This window comes from Pleurodeles waltl, chromosome 5, assembly GCF_031143425.1.
Source record: "Pleurodeles waltl isolate 20211129_DDA chromosome 5, aPleWal1.hap1.20221129, whole genome shotgun sequence".
In the NCBI taxonomy this organism is placed as follows: domain Eukaryota; kingdom Metazoa; phylum Chordata; class Amphibia; order Caudata; family Salamandridae; genus Pleurodeles; species Pleurodeles waltl.
In genome coordinates this window covers 261,675,220-261,693,993 of record NC_090444.1, presented here as the reverse complement: position 1 = coordinate 261,693,993, position 18,774 = coordinate 261,675,220, and the positions used below count along the sequence as shown (strand labels likewise).

At 42.5% G+C, this 18,774-nt stretch overlaps 1 protein-coding gene across 4 annotated transcripts in view; it reads left to right on the top strand.

Moving 5' to 3' along the window:
- THADA (THADA armadillo repeat containing) overlaps positions 1-18,774 on the top strand; it is a 1,551,972-nt gene that overhangs the window by 183,770 nt on the left and 1,349,428 nt on the right. For all 4 annotated transcript variants that reach the window (XM_069233992.1, XM_069233989.1, XM_069233988.1 and 1 more), the window contains exon 13: positions 11,846-12,000. In XM_069233992.1, coding sequence (XP_069090093.1) covers positions 11,846-12,000 — 155 coding nt within the window. The remainder of the gene's footprint in view (positions 1-11,845; positions 12,001-18,774) is intronic.

Genomic DNA, 18,774 nt, shown 5'->3' with positions numbered 1-18,774 from the left:
GGAAAGAATATATAGGGAAAATTTGAGAAGAAGACAAAATACATCAGCGACGGAACTGTAAAGTGTTGGTAAGAAAGGTGTGATGTGATATTTAGTCATCAGAGGAGGGACTGTTGAAGCAGATATACTAATTAGAAAATCATTAATGATGTTTATGTGTTTGAATAATTAAAATTTTGTAGAAGAATTAATCGTAGAGAAAATAATGTGCACGTTTGAAAATGTGCCTTAGGGGTGTGACCACCATATATACACGAGATTGTATTAATATAACTGAAACTGTATGAAATAATGAAAACATATGAGAAAATGTAGTAATATGTCATATTGAAATATATAACCTATGTTTTACTTCAATTTGTAGTGTTAACTTAGCTGAACTTAAAGCCTAGTCTTCCTAGGTCTTGCACACAGAGAGCAGAAACAAAAACTGCGTTTGCAAGAAGCTGCTACAACCTGTCCTTGACTCACTCGATGTTAAAGTTGCTTAGCTAGAATTTTCTGCAATGTACCAGCGGACAGGAGATGATGAAGACAATTTGATACAATTATGTGTAGAGTAGGCTACATGTACTTTCCTAGGACTTGAACAATGAAGGCACTGACTGAAGAGGAACATGCAACAATTTTGATACTTGAAGAGCCGGATGATGAGGACATCGTATAGTGGACCAATCCACATCTTGTGAAAGGACTAATATGGAAAATAATAGATTTGGTAAACAAATACTGTAGGTTATAGTCATATCTGCTGACTGACTGACCAATTAGGAATTAGGGGTATGAACTGGGAGACCCTGATGAAAAGTCATGACACTGGGCTAAAACTGGAGATGCGGGAGATGCAAGGGGAGAATTGATGATGTCAGGAGACGTTGTCCGAGGTTCTGTCATTGGGCTCATACTCTGAGAGCCTGATGCATGGCCGAATATCAGATGACCTGAAGACGAAGTCTGACTTTGTTGCTGATCCATTCTGTGGATAGGTAGCTATGAAAATGTGACTGACAAATTGTGACTTTCCTTCTAGGTACCAACTGCGCTGATTGTAGAATTCTTACTTAGATATATCTTTTCCAAATTAATGCTTTTTCTCTAAATTGTTTTGCATGAAGCCCCACATGCTGATGCTAATCTTGGGCAGGTAGGCTGTTAAGGGTGACGTTAACAGTGACAAATGACTGACGAGCTATCTGCTGAACTCTGCTATTAATGCTGATAATCTTTTGGCGTATGAAGGTGTATTTACGCATATGTTATCTCCAAGCTATAAGATGATGTTTCATTGACAAATTAATAATTGAACTAATTGAATAAAGATTGGTCTAACAGATGATTTAGATTTGTAATCAATAAGGAATTAAAAATTGTTTAACTCTTCACCGAGTTGTGGTTATTCAAGAGAATATGTTTTGTTAATGGTAGTTTATGCTAATTATTGATCTCAATGGTCACTACATGACTAGGATATTCCATGCGATTCAAAAGGTTCATCGACCTATGCACGTCTCCTTGCAAGTTTACTTACTAAGGACCAGGCACGCTTGCAGAAGCATGGAGGAAGCACAAACATTTTCACTGTTGACAAATTCACCATCTCTAAACAATTAACAATTAAGTATGATTTGTTTTATCTGACTGGAATCAAGGCATGACTGCTTCCTGATCTTGCTAGCTTTCTATACAAAGGACCACAACATTCCAACTTGTCTGGAGACCTCATTTGATATGAAGGGTAGTGCACTTAATTAGTTCAGATTATTTCTCTCAAATTGTAGCCAACATGTCAAACTTGCTCACTTTCTTTCTAAAAAAATAGCATTTTTTGTGTCATCTTTAATGAATTCACTGTTGGTATTCAGAGGATGTTCTGTGACAGAGTGTTGTTTCTTCTCACAGAATTCGCACTTTTTTACCTGGATTTCTTTGCCTCTTTGGATAAAGGTGCCAGGATATTGCCTATCTACTGGTTCTGCTTTGTCTCTTCACCAGAATTGATGATTACTGATTTACAGTCACAATCAAAACCCTTGGGCGTTCTCTTGCTTATTGCCTGGTTTTGTTTTCGCCTACTAAGTGTCTGGTCCGTCGTAAGGTCAGATTGATGAGGTCTTAGCAAGTTGTGGGTTGAGTTCAGTCTAGTTAGAATGTCTTTTTTGTTTTATTTCATAAGATAATTTTTTATTGGAGATATCCAAAGACATCGACATATGATAGACTCGTACACTACAGATCAAAAAGGAACATGTGAAAACAATGCATGATTATATAGAAGAAAAGAAACATTCTGGAAAAAGACTAACCCACCATGTACTGAAGGACGAAATGTGTCCTCTGTGGCAGAAGGACACATGTTTAGTATAACGTAGAGGAGAGGGAAAAAGAAAAGAGAAAAAGCTTAAGAGAGAAGCAAGGGAGAAGAAAGTAAGAGAAGAGAAAAGGAAGAGTTGCACACACTCCCAGGAGGAGTCATACATCATTCGGAAAAATCACATGAGCAAGGCAATTTCTATGACTGTTTAATCTTTTCCCATGCATAAATTTAACATTTACCATAATAGAGGAGATGTGGTACTGAAGTTACCATTGTGGATGTTGTTGTCAGCACTTCTGATGAAGCAAACCCGAGGCCACCAAGCGTGATAGGAAACGTTGTAGTTTTTCCAATTTGCCGATGGTCTTGATGCCTCTTGTAAATAACCGGTCTAAGAGATAAAGGTCCCTGATGTTAAGCTCTACAATATGTGTGGCAGTGATGTGGCCTACGGCAACAATAATATGTTTCAGAACAAGATTCATATTGAAGATGACATCTAAGGTCCCTTCATTTAAAAAATATATATATATATTTTAATTGGGCTCTCATTGCCCACCTCCCATTTGAAATGTGCAAGCAAGGTGGCTCAGTGGGGGGAAATAGGTTTTTTGTGCAGATGGACGGGCCTCCCTGTTGCAGAGGGTATCCTCTGCGGGAAACATCTGGAACAACGACTCCGGAACAACGATTACGTTGTTAACGCAAGCGGAACCATGCTTGCGTTAACGACGACTGACATTTTCTCTGCCTTAACCAAGCATCTGCTGAACAACGATGAGAAAAAGGGAGAGTGCATCGGGAGAGGGCGCGGTCAGGTATGTGAGGTTGGAGGGGGAGGTTTTTTTTTTTTTTTTTTTTTTTTTTTTTTTTTGGGGTGGGGTCAGGGTACATTTGTTTTTAGGTGCGGGGTGGAGGTCGGGGTAGTTTGGTTTTTTAGGTGGGGATGGTGGGGTTGGGGTAGTTTTGGTTTTAGGGGTGGGGTGTGGGGGGCAAGGTAGTTTTATTTTTGGGGTGAATTCAGGGTAGGTTTTAGGGCTCAGGGTGTGTAGGGGGTATTGGGATAGTTGTTTTTAGGGGTGAGTTGGGGTAATTCTGTTTTTTGGGGCGGGGTTGTTTTGTTAGGTGCGGGGGAGTTATTTTTGGGGGTGGGGGTCTGTTGTTTTTAGGGTGGGTGGTGGGGTCTGGAAAGATTTTAGGGCTCAGGGTTGGTGGGGGTATCCGGGTAGTTTTCTTTTTAGGGGGGGTGGCAGGGTTTGGGGTAGTTTTGTTTGCGGGGGTCGGGGTAGTTTTGTATTGTTGGGTGGGGGGTCGGTTTAGTTTTGTTTTCAGGTGCAGGGGTGGGGGTCGGGTAGTTTCGATTTTAGGGCGGGTGGGGGGTCGGGAAGGTTTTAGGGCTCAGGGTGGTGGGGGGTTTTGGGGTACTTTTGTTTTTAGGACTCAGGGTGGTGGGAGTATTGGGATATTTTTGTTTTTAGGGGTGGGGGTGGGGGTGGGGGTGTGAGGGTCAGGTAGTGTTTTTAGGGAGGGTTGGGGTATTTGTGTTTTTAGGGTGGTGATGGCATACTACAACCACGCATGCCGTTCCGCACATACCTTACTAGGCATGCCTTTACAAAGAAAAATCGTTGTAAAGGCATGCATGGTAAAGACATTCATGGAAACAACGCAGTCCTTGTTCCGACCACATTGTTCAGGCATGCATGGTTGGCGCATGCGTTGTTCCATCATGCAACCATCCTACGCAGCATTTCCAGGCCATGCCACGCCGCCACCAAAGTGGTTGTGAGAAAGCACCAGTGGAGCTTGAATGCACGCTTGGTAAAAAGTAACGCAAGGGCTGCAAAACGAGTGCGCACTTTGTGTCGGTCTGTATGCTTGAAAATGCCGAGGGTGCAGGCTTCTCATGTGTATGTCTGGCAATTCTGTGACTTCATGCAGAATGGAATGGACTAAACTTCAATAATCCTGCAAGGCGCTCAGGACCACAGTATATGCCTGAGGTCCACTATCAGAGCCTGGCAACCGGAGCAGCCCACCGTGGTCCCGGGGAAGTAACAGTTTAACAGGGATGGGTTTAGATATGCTCTGTGAAGCAGAGAGAATTGTATATTCTTGAAACAAGAGTTGTGGGAGACCTGCTGAGAATGTTCTAGTGTCTCATTCCATTCCCTGTCATGCAGGACCCTCCTGAAATTGTCCTGCCACAACGCAGCCAGGGTTTGATGGCCAATTTGTGGATGGCTTTATGAAGCCAGGTAATTATGTGGCAGCCATCACCAATGGTGAGGATAGCCTGCAGCACTAGATGCAAAGTAGGTTCCCCCTCTGAGACAACCCAGAGGGTGTGACAGGTGTGACTGAGTTGCCTGTGCAAGAGGAACTGCCCAGGTGGGAGGTTATGTTCCATAGCCAATAAGATAACTGTGAGGAAGTGGCCATCGGAAAATAAGTCGGCCATTGTGAGCAACAAATGCCACGTTAAGATCTGCAGATTTCTGGTAGAATAGAAGCCTGGAGGGCGTAGTAGACAAGAATGGGGAGCAATCATGCGTACATAGGGGTCCGGCGGGACTAATGATGTGTCTGGATCATGTACGACCGAGCAAACATGGCCTGCAAGGGTCTGGGAGGGGGAAGAGCGAGGCCTGCAGGAAGAATAGGCCTCAAATCATGGGCACAGACAGTGGCCTCCCCTCGGTGCAGGTCTCGCCCATGTTAACGCCGAGCTGTCCAACAAGACAAGCAGTAAAGCTGCTTTGCTAAGAAGTATGCCTTAAGAGAGTGGTACCAAGGCCTCCACAATCCACAGGCAGCTGTAGTTTAGTAGGGGCAATTCAACGGCACTTGGCACCCCAAATTAGTGTGCACAGGCAAGTATCAAGTTCCTTAAAGAAGGGGCACAGCGGGATGACTGGGAGATTCGAGAAGTAATACAGTTGGTGGGCCACAGCGATTTTTCCTATTGTGGCTGGGGTAGAGTCTGCCAGAAGCGTATCTGGGTTTGTATTCCTGCTAGGGCCTTGTGGAGGCTCATCTTGCGCAAGTCCGGAGGATCATGATGAAGATAGGCCCCCTGATAGCGAGGCGCCTGAGCGTGTCAACAGAGGCAGGTATCATCAAGACTTCCAGCGGTGGCTGATTGGGGCAGAGTGAATAGATGGCCGACTTCCCCCAGTTGACATGCAGTCCAGCAGCCACGACGAACTCTGCAAGGGTTTCCTGGGTGTTAGGCCAACTGTTACATCGCGTAGATACAAGAGCTGTCATCCACATACAAGGATATCGAATGCGTCCTATCTGCGAGTGGGATGGATTACTCTTGACCCTCCTCACGTTGTCGTGTAGTGAAGGGTTCCATCAGGAACCAGAATAATAATGGGGAGAGCAGGTATCTCTGTCTCGTCTCTTGGCTGACCCGGAAAGGGGCCGAGATGACACAGCTTGATATGGGACGCCTGGTTAGTTTTAAGAAGTTGGATGTAGGCCATGAGCCTGGGCCCAATCCATGAGCCTGGGCCCAATCCATGAGCCTGGGCCCAATCCCCATGCGGGAGAGGTTTGTGAAAAGGTAGTGCCACATCAAGGTGGCAAATGCCTTCTCTAGATCCAGGGTAAGGCAGGCTGCTCGTGGGAATTGCCTCTTGACACAGTGTTGCATATGAAAGATGCAACAGATGTTCTGGGAGGTGCTGCGGCCCGGAACAAAGCCATTTTGATCGGCATGCACTAGTTCCAGGAGGATTGTGGCATACCTGTCAGCAAAGATCTTTCCCAGGATTTTATAGTCCTTGCTAAACATCCTATATTGAAAGGGCAGTTAATGGTGCTGTGTGTGGCAGCAGAGGTATGCTTATCATAATCCTGCCATAAAATGCAAGCCATGTCCATGCAACTGACTGCTGTAGAAACATTGAGAGAACAAATGTCAAATGAGATTGCCCGCCGTCTGAGGTGCTACCAGTGGGAGGGAGGGGTCTGTTAACCCCTCTGAGAGTCATCGGATGGGAGAGTGTCATCATCGCATGTGAAGATTTGCAGGCCTTTCTTGTCGTCAGAGGTTGTAGCTTGGAGAGCGTGCCTACGGTCCTCCATGATTTGCTCCTATCAGGAATGTTCATTGTGGTAGCTTGAGGGGTAGCGCTGAGGTCGGACTTGTCTTGTCTCTGTGCACGTGTTCTGGAATATACCGCAAGGCTGATTTGGCGGAGTTAGTGTCGACTCCCAATGATATTGATTGGCCCAATCCCAGACATCCTTTGGGTCTGGGAGGAAGACGGTGGCGCCTTAAGATATTATCTTGAGGTGAGCTGGGAACAACAGTGAGTATTGTACTCTCATTCGCAAAGACACCGTTTGACCTCAAGAAAGGAAGAACGCGGACGCTGGACTGTATGGGTACAATCCGGAAAGAGCATGATTGTTTTGTCTTGCACATGGAGTGAGCTCATCTGTCTGGCAGCTCAGAGAATGGCATTGCAATCTCTGAAGTGGAAGAACTTAACCAGCATGGGTCAGGGAGGAGCCTATGGTGGGGGGATGTTGATTCAGGACTTAGTGAGCCCTCTCAAAGGAAAAGAAAGGGTTGAGATCCGATGGGGAGGTGAATGTTTTAAACCAAGTGTCTGGATATATGAGGGGGGTCGGACCCTTAACCCTCTCCAGAATCCCAGGATATGAACATTACCTCTACAAGAGCAGCCCTCTAGGTCTTCCGCCCTGTCCTCGAGATACCGGACATGGTCCCTCAAGTCCTAGCAAAGAGGAAGGTGGGATCCCAAGGGTGTTTGGTGCCCTGTGAAGGTCCTTCAGCTGCGGTACGGGCCTGAATGTCAGTCGACTGGTGGCTCGAAAGATGGAGTTCTAGAGTTGTGCCCACCATCTTGGCTGGCTTGGCCACACCCCTACTTAAGGTACCTTCATTATTCTTCCTTTCTCTTCCAAAATGGTATAATATGTTTTCAATAAAAAAATAAGTGGTAAAATCCCTGGCAACCCTGACCAAAGTGTCAACAAAGATTTTAGTCTTCCAGTCCTAGTTGGTGAAGTTTTGCAGGAGACCCAAAAGAGATATGAATGGTCCAGTATTAACATTGATAAAATCATGTAAAGGAGAATCCCAAACTGTGTCCCAGGTGGATATTACGGGAGGGTTGACACCGTGAACAGTACAAGAATCAGTCCATTTACTTTGAATATGTTTATTGTGTGGGGTATTGGCATTGTCTGAAATTTTACAAATCAAAGATACAATGTGAGGCTCATTTATCAAAGTTTCAAGGAATGTAATGCAATCAGAAGGGCAAGATTGTTCTGTCTTTTTAAGTGCAACCTTAAGCTTTGAGTAATTGTAGAATTCCAGTGATTATATATTACATGTTGCCACTATAGTGGCAAAAGAAAGCAAGATTGTAGTTGCGCCAAAGTCACCAATAAGTAGAATACCAAGAGCAGCCCTGTCCATCTGTAAGAAAGTTTTTGAATCTGTCTTAAGGCATGGATTTAGCCAGATTGAGGTATAGTTCGATTGATGTATTTTGTTTTGAAACATTTATCAAGAGATCTAACACCCATTAAACTATCCTTGCTGATCAAGAGGAATGAGCAACATTCAGTTGTTTTATTGAGTGCATATTCAATAAAAAAGGGTTGACCAGGTCACTTTCGATATCTACCCATGGAGTGGTGGTGGGTAGAGTTCGAGTTCAGCCACCGGAAGGCTTGTCTCTCTAAAAAGGCTGTTTGATAATAGATACAATTTGGCAAGCTCAAACCCCCTTTAAAAGTATTAGTGTGAATTTTACCCATGGAAATTCCAGCTCACTTATCTTTCCAAATTAAAGTAGAAATTAGATTGTTTGTGGATTTGTGGATGGTATCAGAGAGCTTCAATGGGAACATATGTATAATAAAGTTAATTTGGGTAGTTACCATCATTTTAAGCACTGCTATGTGCCCCCCTCCACTACTGTCTGATAGATTTTAGTGACTTTGCCTCTGATAGTCTTTTTGTTTTTTACCCTCCTCTTTCAATGCAAGTTCTTTTTTTATTAATGGTCTTTATAAATTAGTTTTCTGGGCTATGTGTGGCAGGTAAATCACATTTAAATTAAAATTTCTCTGTTTAGGGAGTAGCATAATAATCTTGCATAGTTATTGATAGTTGTAAGGATATCCCGTTCCCCCACATCAGCATTGCTAGAGAACATTAGCATGTCATCCCAACAAACCACAGTTTCCCTCCCCCCAGGGAAAGAAATACATTTTATAGTAGTGTTGTTTCTTAGAGCGTGGCGTAAGGGTTCTGTAGCAAAGACTAACTATAGAGGTGATCAGGGCAACCTTGTCTGATCCTTTGATCGAGATAGAACTCCCTTGTATCTGGCCATTAATTTTAATGCAAGCTGATGGTTTGTGATAAAAGGCCATTGCCATACATGCATATAACTTACCTAAATCAATTTTTTTCAGTACCACATGTAGGAAAGGCTTAGTGATTATGTCAAAGGCCTCCTTTGCATCCAGAGGCATGGCCATGGAGGGAGAGGGTAGCTCCTTGGCCTTTTCAGTGACATGGCAGAATGTCTGTATGTTATGCTGCTCAGAGAGGGGAGATGTTTTTGCAAAGGAAGAGCCAGTATTTTAGCATGCATTACATATTTGGTATTGAGTTGTGAAGTCCGTCTATAACTTTTGTGCTCTAAAGGGCTCCTGGGTAACCACCACTCTGTGTACTTCTGAAGCTATACCTGTGAGTTTGCCTGAGGTTTCAAAATGGTCAAATAGCTCAATTTAGTGAGGTTACAAAGCATCCTAAAAGGTCTTATAAAGTGAGGCCCTGAAACCATCAGATGTAGTGGCTTTCCTACATTTGAGGGATTTGATGTCTCTTAATATTTTATCAACCTTCATGTTTTCTTGTACATCTCTTGAAAGACTGGACCGATTCAACTCATCAAGATAAGTTTGACATATATCAATATTGCATTTCCCATTTGGGTTATATAAGTAAGCAGAAAAGGAGTGAAAAGAGTCTTATATTTTTTTAAGATCCACAAGTATATTCCCATGTTTATCTCTGATGTCAAGGATGCAGGTAGAGTTTATTGTATATTCCATTAATAAGGCCAACAAATTACCTGCCTTATTACATTATAAAAGCATTTTTGCTTTTTTGACCAGACAAATGCTGTCTCTCACAGAACTTTATTAAATTTGTGGTTGAGAATGTCTTTTAAGCCATCTTTTAATAAAAGAGCCGCAATCTTTCTTCAAGCCAAACGATATTGGCAACCAGAAGGTTGAACTGCATGAAGTGCATGAGTAGTTGCCTCGTTTTATTTCCAATAATTATTTGTCAACTGACAAAATTGCAGATAAACCATTAAAGACCTTCTCAAATTTGGTTCTGAATGTGTCCCAGTTGCACAGGAAGGAAATGTCTTGCCTTACCAGTGGGATGGCCCACAAATCAGCATTTGTGGTTAAAATAAGAAAGGAAGAATGCCACCCTTGAATGAGAATCACAAAATGCACCTGGACGACAGATGAAAGTCAACTGTACTTTTATCAGGAATATTTGTTCTTTTGTAAGAGCTCTCATTAACCTTTCTCGGGCTGCCCAACGAGCAAGAATTTACTGTCACTGGTTGCATTGTGGGAGACACTTGGGTAGTGAAACTGTTGTGGGTGTACTGGGGTTCGAGCTTGCATCTGAAGTACTCTATTTGCCATTGCTGCTGTCTCAGTTTATGAAGCAGTGACATGCTAGTTCAGCTTCCGAGGTCTCAAAAGTGACCATGAAGATGTTGTGCCACTCGAATGGTCATAGATTTCTAACAAGATTTAACATCAGCCTCTGGAGTGGCTTGATGCCTAGCTGGGACCACAAACCATGTCAACAGAGTGAGAATGTGAGATCAGTGTTCTTTGACTTTCTACCGTCTACAATATACACCTGTCCATCATCACCTAACACTTTTTCAGTGGAATCTTTGCAACAGTCTGCCACTGACTGGACATAGATTTATCAAGTGCTGTTAGTTCCTTTGCTGAGTTCTGAGTCTCTGGCACACAGCAGCTCCATGGGCAAGCCATGTGCTGCTCTGCATTGCTACCCTGAGAGTCAAATGCTAAAAACGGTTTCTTGGTTCAGAGTTTGTAGTCTGCATAACTGGGAGCCCTAGGACACCATAAGTGAAATACCCCAGATGTTACAGTCAGAACTCACTTCTTTGGGACCCTCTACCTAAATTGTTCACACTTAGGACCAAATGTAGTCCCTGGTATGGTTTGGGTAGAGAGACGTGGATCTGCCTCAGCTTTCTGATAAAATGGGCAGAGTAGTATATGGTCATAGCAAGTGTCTAAGCAAATCTGCTTTTAGGAGAAATGCATTTCTATAGACTGGTCATATGGGTTGCACTCCTTTTCTTTTGCGTGCTCTCTGCCTTACCATTACTTTCAAACATGTATGAATGTCAGATCACACCCTCCATGTTTGTACTCTTAGAAGTTTGGAGTGAATCACCCATCAGAATAATATGCCACACAATCAATGCTTAACATAACTTGTCAGCCCTTAAACTTTGGTACAGTTCTTTAAAACATCTTCAAGCTGTACATTTACCATAACAATTATGTCCCCCAGGTGGCATTCCCTTGCTACTGTCCTGGTACTAAATATGCTCTTGTTTATTTTCTAGTATTGACGTTGCTTGGGTTCTAGGAAAGTGGAACAAACAGTTGAGCCAGTGAGAATCAATTCACCAAAATATATCGACTAGACACAGCCAGTGGTTGGTACACGACTTTGCCAGAATGATGTTGGGCTTGCTGGGGGTGCTGTGTACTGCTAGACAGGTAGTGAGCCAGCTGGGTAATTCTATAAAATCCTCTTTGTCATTACCTCATGCAGTAGGCCCAGATTGTTCTTGTAGAATAACTCCCGCATCCATTTAATTGTTACGATTTTCTACAGGCTATGAAATACAGGCAATATGTGCCTCTTTTCGGATTATATTTTATTTTTGTTATAGGCAATATTTTATAATCTTTTTTTTTTTTTTAAACTGCATTTTTTTTTTTTTTTTGCTTAACTCGAAGTGTGGTAGGCTTACAAATTGTACCATCAAGTGCATTCTTTCAATCAAGCATTTGCCTTACAAATGCCAGATGCAAAAATTAACCGCGAGTATGCAGACATAAGTGACAAAAACATAGGTGTTATACAAAAGAACTTCTAATTACCATCCAGTTGCAAGCACATGCAACAAGAAATATAAGACTGGACCAGAAGAGGAAGAGGCATTAGAATATAAACACACTTAGAACATTTTATTCATATTTACCAATAAATTATTATACGTATTAATAAGGTTCCAGATATTCATAGTTCCAATTTCTAAATGTGTGGATTGATTTAGGTTGACGAAGCCATCAATAGAGCATAACTTTGATCTTTGTGCCTTAAATATCCTAGTTATTTGGATGAGTCAAATGATTGTATTTGTTTTATTCTGTGTTCTGTAGGATCCACAAACAGCCGTGGTGCATTGGGAGCCTTGATGGCATGCCTGCGAACAGCCAGAGCTCATGGGCACATGCAGTTTACAGATCACTTTATTTGGGTGGAACAAGTGTCGAATGGAATAATACGGCAAGGCTTAGTTCATAGACATGATCAGGTAATGCAAAATGGCCATTGTAGTTCATTACTTCTCTACACACAGCCAAAAAGATCAGTGATTGTTTTTCAAATGAAGGTTCCTAGTTGGATATTTTTTGAAAGGCTTAAATGCATAGTGTGTTTTGCAACATTCATTTTGAGTGGTATGCTAACACTGATCTTGTTTCTGCATTCAGCACATTGAGTAGGTCTAGTTTTTAATGCATTTTAAAACTGTCTGGCGTATGCATGCTTTGTTGGTATCTGGGGACAAGAAATATTAAGATTACACACTTGTGCATCTCTGCTTCACTTTATGTATTACACACTCATAGTGAGTCAGTTGCTATAGACGCAAAATTAACTTTTTATCAATTGCATGGTGTTAGAAATGGGGTCTTTGGTTGACAGTCAGGTTACCCCCTGTTCAAGCAAGGACCCTCACTCTAGTCAGGGTAAAAGAGAATCACCCTCAGCTAACCCCTGCTTACCCCCTTGGTAGCTTGGCAGAGCAGTAGGCTTAACCTCAGACTGCTAGGTGTAAAGTATTTGTACCAACACACACAGTAACTCAATGAAAACACTATAAAATGACACAACACCAGTTTAGAAACATAGGAAATATTTATCTAAACAAAACAAGACCAAAACGACAAAAATCCGACATACACAAGTCAAGTTATGAATTTTTAGAGATTAAACTCAGAAATTGCGCTTAGAAACAAAAATGTTTGGATGAGATGTTAACACGGCATCGTGACGGAGTCGTTCCCAACAAGCCGACACCAGCGGCACCGGACACGGAGTCGTGTAGACCCCCAAGTACAGTACCTTTGGTGAAGAGTGAAAACAAGCCGATGCGCGAAGTCAGGGTTCGCGGCGTCTGTGCGAAACGTTGAATCCGTGCACTTCGAGCGGCGTCGGTCACGTCGTGGTGCGGCGACTTCCACTTCAGCGAAGTCGATTTCCTTGGATTTCCACCAGCTTTCCTTTCAAGGGCCCAGGAATTGGATAGGGCACCACTTGTCAGAGCAGGAGTCTCTCCTGAGACTCCAGGTGCTGGCAGAGAGAAGTCTTTGCTGTCCCTGAGACTTCAAACAACAGGAGGCAAGCTCTAACTCAAACCCTTGGAGATTTCTTCACAAGATGGAAGGCACACAAAGTCCAGTCTTTGTCCTCTTACTCTGGCAGAAGCAGCACTGCAGGAAAGCTCCACAAAGCACAGTCACAGGCAGGGCAGCACTTCTTCCTCAGCTATCAGCTCTTCTCCAGGCAGAGGTTCCTCTTGGTTCCAGAAGTGTTTCTAAAGTCTGTAGATTTGGGTGCCCTTCTTATACCCATTTTAGTCTTTGAAGTCACCTTTCTTCAAAGGGGACACACACCTACTTGTGAAATCCTGCCTTGCCAAGGCAAGGCCTCAGACACACACCAGGGGGTTGGAGTCTGCATTGTCAGAGGCAGGCACAGTCTTTTCAGATGAGAGTGACCACTCTATCCTCCCTCCTAGGAGAGATGGCTAATCAGGAAATGCAGGTTACACCCCAGCTCCCTTTGTGTCACTGTCTAGTGCGAGGTGAAAAACAACCCAACTGTCAAACTGACCAGACAGGGAATCCACAAACAAGGCAGAGTCACAGAATGGTTTAAGCAAGAAAATGCTCACTTTCTAAAAGTGGCATTTTCAAACGCACAATCTTAAAATCAACTTTACTAAAATATGTATTTTTAAATTGTGAGTTCAGGGACCCCAAACTCCACATGTCCATCTACTCTCTAGGGGAATCTACACTTTAATCATATTTAAAGGTAGCCCCCATGTTATCCTATGAGAGAGACAGGCCTTGCAACAGTGAAAAACGAAGTTGGCAGTATTTCACTGTCAGGACATATAAACCACATTACTATATGTCCTACCTTATCCATACACTGCACCCTGCCCTTGGGGCTACCTAGGGCCTACCTTAGGGGTGCCTTACATGTACGAAAAGGGAAGGTTTAGGCCTGGCAAGTGGGTACACTTGCCAAGTCGAATTTACAGTGTAAAAATACACACACAGACACTGCAGTGGCAGGTCTGAGACATGATTACAGGGTCACTTGTATGGGTGGCACAATCAGTGCTGCAGGCCCACTAGTAACATTTGATTTACAGGCTCTGGGCACCTCTAGTGCACTTTACTAGGGACTTAACAGTAAAACAAATATGCCAATCATGGAGAACCAATTACGTACACATTTTAAACAGGAGCACTTGCACTTTAGCACTGGTTAGCAGTGTTAAAGTGCCCAGAGTAACAAAAACAGTAAAATCAGAGTCCAGCACTCATCAATAACCTGGGGAACAGAGGTAAAAAGTTAAGGGAGAACACGCCAAGGATGAAAAGTCTAACACATGGCTACTCACCCTTGATTAAAAAAATAAAAAAAGTTTGTCTTATACTGTTCATTCTTCTGTAGTAACCTATCATAGCAAGTCTAACAAGACTTCTTTCTGTTTGACGTCTGTACCAGTGATTCCATAGTGTCACACAGTTCACCCAGTTGCCTTCAAATACTTTAATGATCCACCTACTAGACATCTGGGAATTCATCTCATCTGCTACCGCATGTATACTGTTGTCACCTTGAACAGATACTTAGCACTTTATAAAGCACTATGATCTCTACCTTAATGTTCAAAATAGTGTTATTCTGCCCTTGGGTACAATGGATCTTAACACACATTTATGCAGCCAGACTCATGGTTCTACCTCTTACCCTCCCCCAAGCTGTCACTGACATCATTCAAGATCAGAATGGCTTTCAACAGTGACCAACAGCTTCACCATCCGCATCAACTATGTTGGAAAATGTATTAACTACGCTTTCCCTACCCTGATTTTTGCATTACTCACTTCCTGCTTTCACTACTGCTATACCATTTACAAAGAGCTTCCAAAAAAGGATGTTTGTGATCTTCAAGGAGTCCTGAACCATGGCACCATGGCTCTTATTTAGTTGTGGATGCAAAAATTATGCTCGTCCTCAAAATGTGGCTTCTAGTCAAAGAGGTATTTCATTTTAACATATTGCCTAATTTACAAAGCACCTACAGAGATCTCTTCATGGTCAATTGGTTATTCAACCCTTCAGACGCCTGAGCTCAGCCACCCAAAACATGCTTGCCACCTGCTCAATGATTATGGTTGTTAATTTTTAAACAATCTCACTCCCTATGTAAGACCTATTGTAGCCCTCCTGACATTACAGTAAGCCCCCCAAATTAACCCCTCTGTTCAAACTAAGGCTATCTACAGAACTCTTTGGTCCGCTTCACCTCAAACTTTGACTCACATAAGGTCAGTTAGACCCCTACTTCCAGTCCTCCTCTGTCCCCGCAATGTCAAGGGGGCATGACAATCTAGTCCCATGCGAGAGTTTCTACTGTATTCCTCTACATATACAGCAGTCACATGGGGCAACCCCAATGTTCTGTAACATGGCAGACATCTCTGTTAGGACTTCAATACTTTATTTTTCACCAACAAAAAAAAATCTCCTTGCCTGAAGTCCTCCAGGTTGCTCTTATCCTCAACTCCCTCTCCACCCAACGCACCATCTACAAATTAACATATGGTAAACCCCAATTTTATGCAAATGAAAAGCACATCTTAATTCCCACCCACTGATGCATATATTTATGGGCTTTTTGTCTTATTTTCTCTACCCTTCATTCTCTTGCAACCTGGCATTGTGTAAACTATAATAAGACACTTTTTCATCTTTCCTGCTTACATCCATTTATTTTTAATTTGATGCGCTATTGATATAGCGCAAACCTTACCACCTGGGTAGTGGAGTGCTTCACAGGAAACAAGTTACTTGGACCTGAGTGTGGAATTGTATAATGTATCTGCTTGTCCCAGGGATAGAATACTTCAAAGATATACTTGTTAAATAAAATTATATGAATTTGTCCCCTTGGATGCCACGCAGTGATGTGATAAATTATGGGAGCATAATATCAGAGATATACTAACAGCATGACTGATTATGTTTTGGGTTATGTTATATCAGGATTTGGGTTTTAGCAAGACTCTGATTTTGCCAGCTGTCCACAGTCCTACATATCTTGGCCTGGAAGTAGTCTGTGAATACCTGCAAACTAATATATGTAAGGGTTACTAGAATATATTTTCTGGTTGGCAGAGGTATGCACCGTATCCAAACAGGAACCACAATCCTAATCAGGGTAAGTCAGATACACACTATAAATTAACCCGTGCAAACCCTCTGGTAGCTTGGCACAGATCAGACTGGCCTAACTTCAGAGGCAATGTGTTAAGTATTTGTGCAAAACTTCAAACAGTAACACTGTGAAATCACCACAGTTGGGCTTGACACCGCTTTACAAACATAGCATATGTTTTATGAATAAAGCGAGGCCACAATGACAAAAATAAAATAAGTAGAAGTCCAGATAGGGATTTAAAAAAAAAAAACATAATTGTAGTGCTAATAAGCATAAAGTGCCAACTGGGGCTATCTGGTTACACTAGACTGGGTTCAATCTGAAAAATCAGGCTGGCAGGGATGAAGCGCAGGTTGGATACAAGGACCAGCCTTGGCCTGCTGCAGCAGTATCTTGGTTCTTAGATGTGTTGACATCTAAGCCGAGATGCGAGGATCAGACGAGGCGATGTTTTATTGTTGATCCTTCAGATGTAAGCAATGCGTCGGTTCCGAGCTGCACAAAGTCGAAGATGAGTCGGTAGCTGGAGATGATGCCAGTTCTGATCAATGCAACTGTGTCTGTGCGCATGTTCTGTTAGTTGCGCACTTTATACCCACTTCCAAGGGCCCAGGACTGGATTGGCACCACTTAGCAGGGTAAGACTTGCAGCAAGCAAAGTCCAGGTGCTATTGCAGGATGATGAGAAGTCTTTGATGTCCCTGAGACTTAGAAAGGCAGTAAGCCAACATGTCCTTAGACTCACTCTGGGTTCAAGTAAGATAGGTCTAGTCCTTCCTCAGCAGGGCAGCACAGCAGAAAAGCAGTTCTTCCAGAGTAGCAGTCGTTGTAGCAGCACAGCAGCCCTTCCTCCTGCCAGAGTTCTTCATAGGTCCAGTAGTGTACTGAGTTGGTAGTGTCAGAAGTCCAGTACTTACAACCAGTTGTGCCTTTGAAGTGGGGGTGACTTCAAAGAAGTGTCTTTGAAGTGCACAGACAGCCTTTCTTCCTGTTCAGGCTCCAGACCGCTACAGCAGGGAATGCAGCCCTTTGTGTGGGGACAGGACACTGCCTATTCAGGTGAAAGTGTGAGGCTATGCTCAGCTCCTTCCTCTCATCCTGGCCAGTATAGCTCATCAGGATGTTAATGGCCCATCAGTCACACCTAAGCGCCTGTTGTGTGTGGCTGTCTAAAGGGGATGCAGAAGCCCAGCTGTCATCCCACCCAGATGTCTATTGGAGATGGGCTGCAGGCAAACAGTGCTGAGAGCAGGAAAATGCCAACTTTCTAAAAGTAGTTAACATATTGGGTTAGTGGTCACAAAAATCAGTTGGTGCGGCCACATTTATTATTTTTAAATTTTCAAAAAATGTTTGTGTGAGTTTTAACAGAACATGTCATAAACTTCAGAGCACCAGCCAAATTTTCATGAATGCTTTATAATTAAAAAAAAAAAAAAATGGTAACAATCATCATATTTAACATACTTATGTAAGCGATACTCTCTTGTAAAACATAGCGGTTCAATCAATTACATCCACATCAATGACAAAATTAATCGCCATACAATACAAAAAAAAAATCATTATTCACAAAACAAAATTTGAATATTGAAGGAGTGGTTTTTTTTTTGTGTGCATTTTTCTGTACCCCTAAGCACTGTGCATGGGAGTTTGAAAGCCTTCTTTTTACTAGGGCTTGCAAACGGGGACTTGAGTTAATTTCAATTCTTTTAGGTCCCCCTTTACCCAACAGTCTTTCAGCCAACTCCCTATTTTTAAAAGTGTCAGTGTAGATGCATTTCAAACCCCACAATTCCGGGTTCTCCTCAGGACCATAAACTGGATGACACTGTATTTAAAGGAAAATAATTTTTTAACCGAATAGAAAAAATAATGGAAAGCTGATTCTTGTAAAATAACCCCTCTTTGTAGACTTACTGATTTAGTTCAAAATTCAATTATATTCTCAGTGTTTTTTCATTTGGTAACTCAAAGCTGAAAAAAGAGGTAGCACAACTTAAGCTGGTGTCCTTCTTTATAAAAATCACAGTTGGGAACTAGCACTGCTGTTGAGTGGATTTACTTAGATAAAGCTGTTAACTTTATATCTCAGGCTGGAGAGCTTCTCCTTCTGCTATTCGTTGATGGCTTTTACTATTCAGGCTGTAAAAGAAACATTACCGTTTGATTGCAAGGCTTTGTTTTGTAGTGATCTGTAATTGTTTTAAGTCAGGAAGACTTCAGAGGGTACTAAGACTAGTCTGATCATTTGGACACCCACCTTGGCGGGACCCAAGTGGTTTTACTTCTCGAAATTTTCTATGTGAATAGACCAGCACTTGACTCCTTCATGTAGAATGACTTTTTGTGCAAAACCACAAAAGAACGCTGGACCATGTTATTACGCTCACAGTTATTTACTTGTTTACTGGTGACTCAGCATTAGTATCTGGAAATTATGCTTGACTTACCTTTGGCATAATCATTGTACTGTTAATGTGTTTCTACAAACGGAAATATTTTTTTTACGGCCTGAGCAGCAAAACCTGGGAAGGCGACAGTCATGGCATTGAATACATT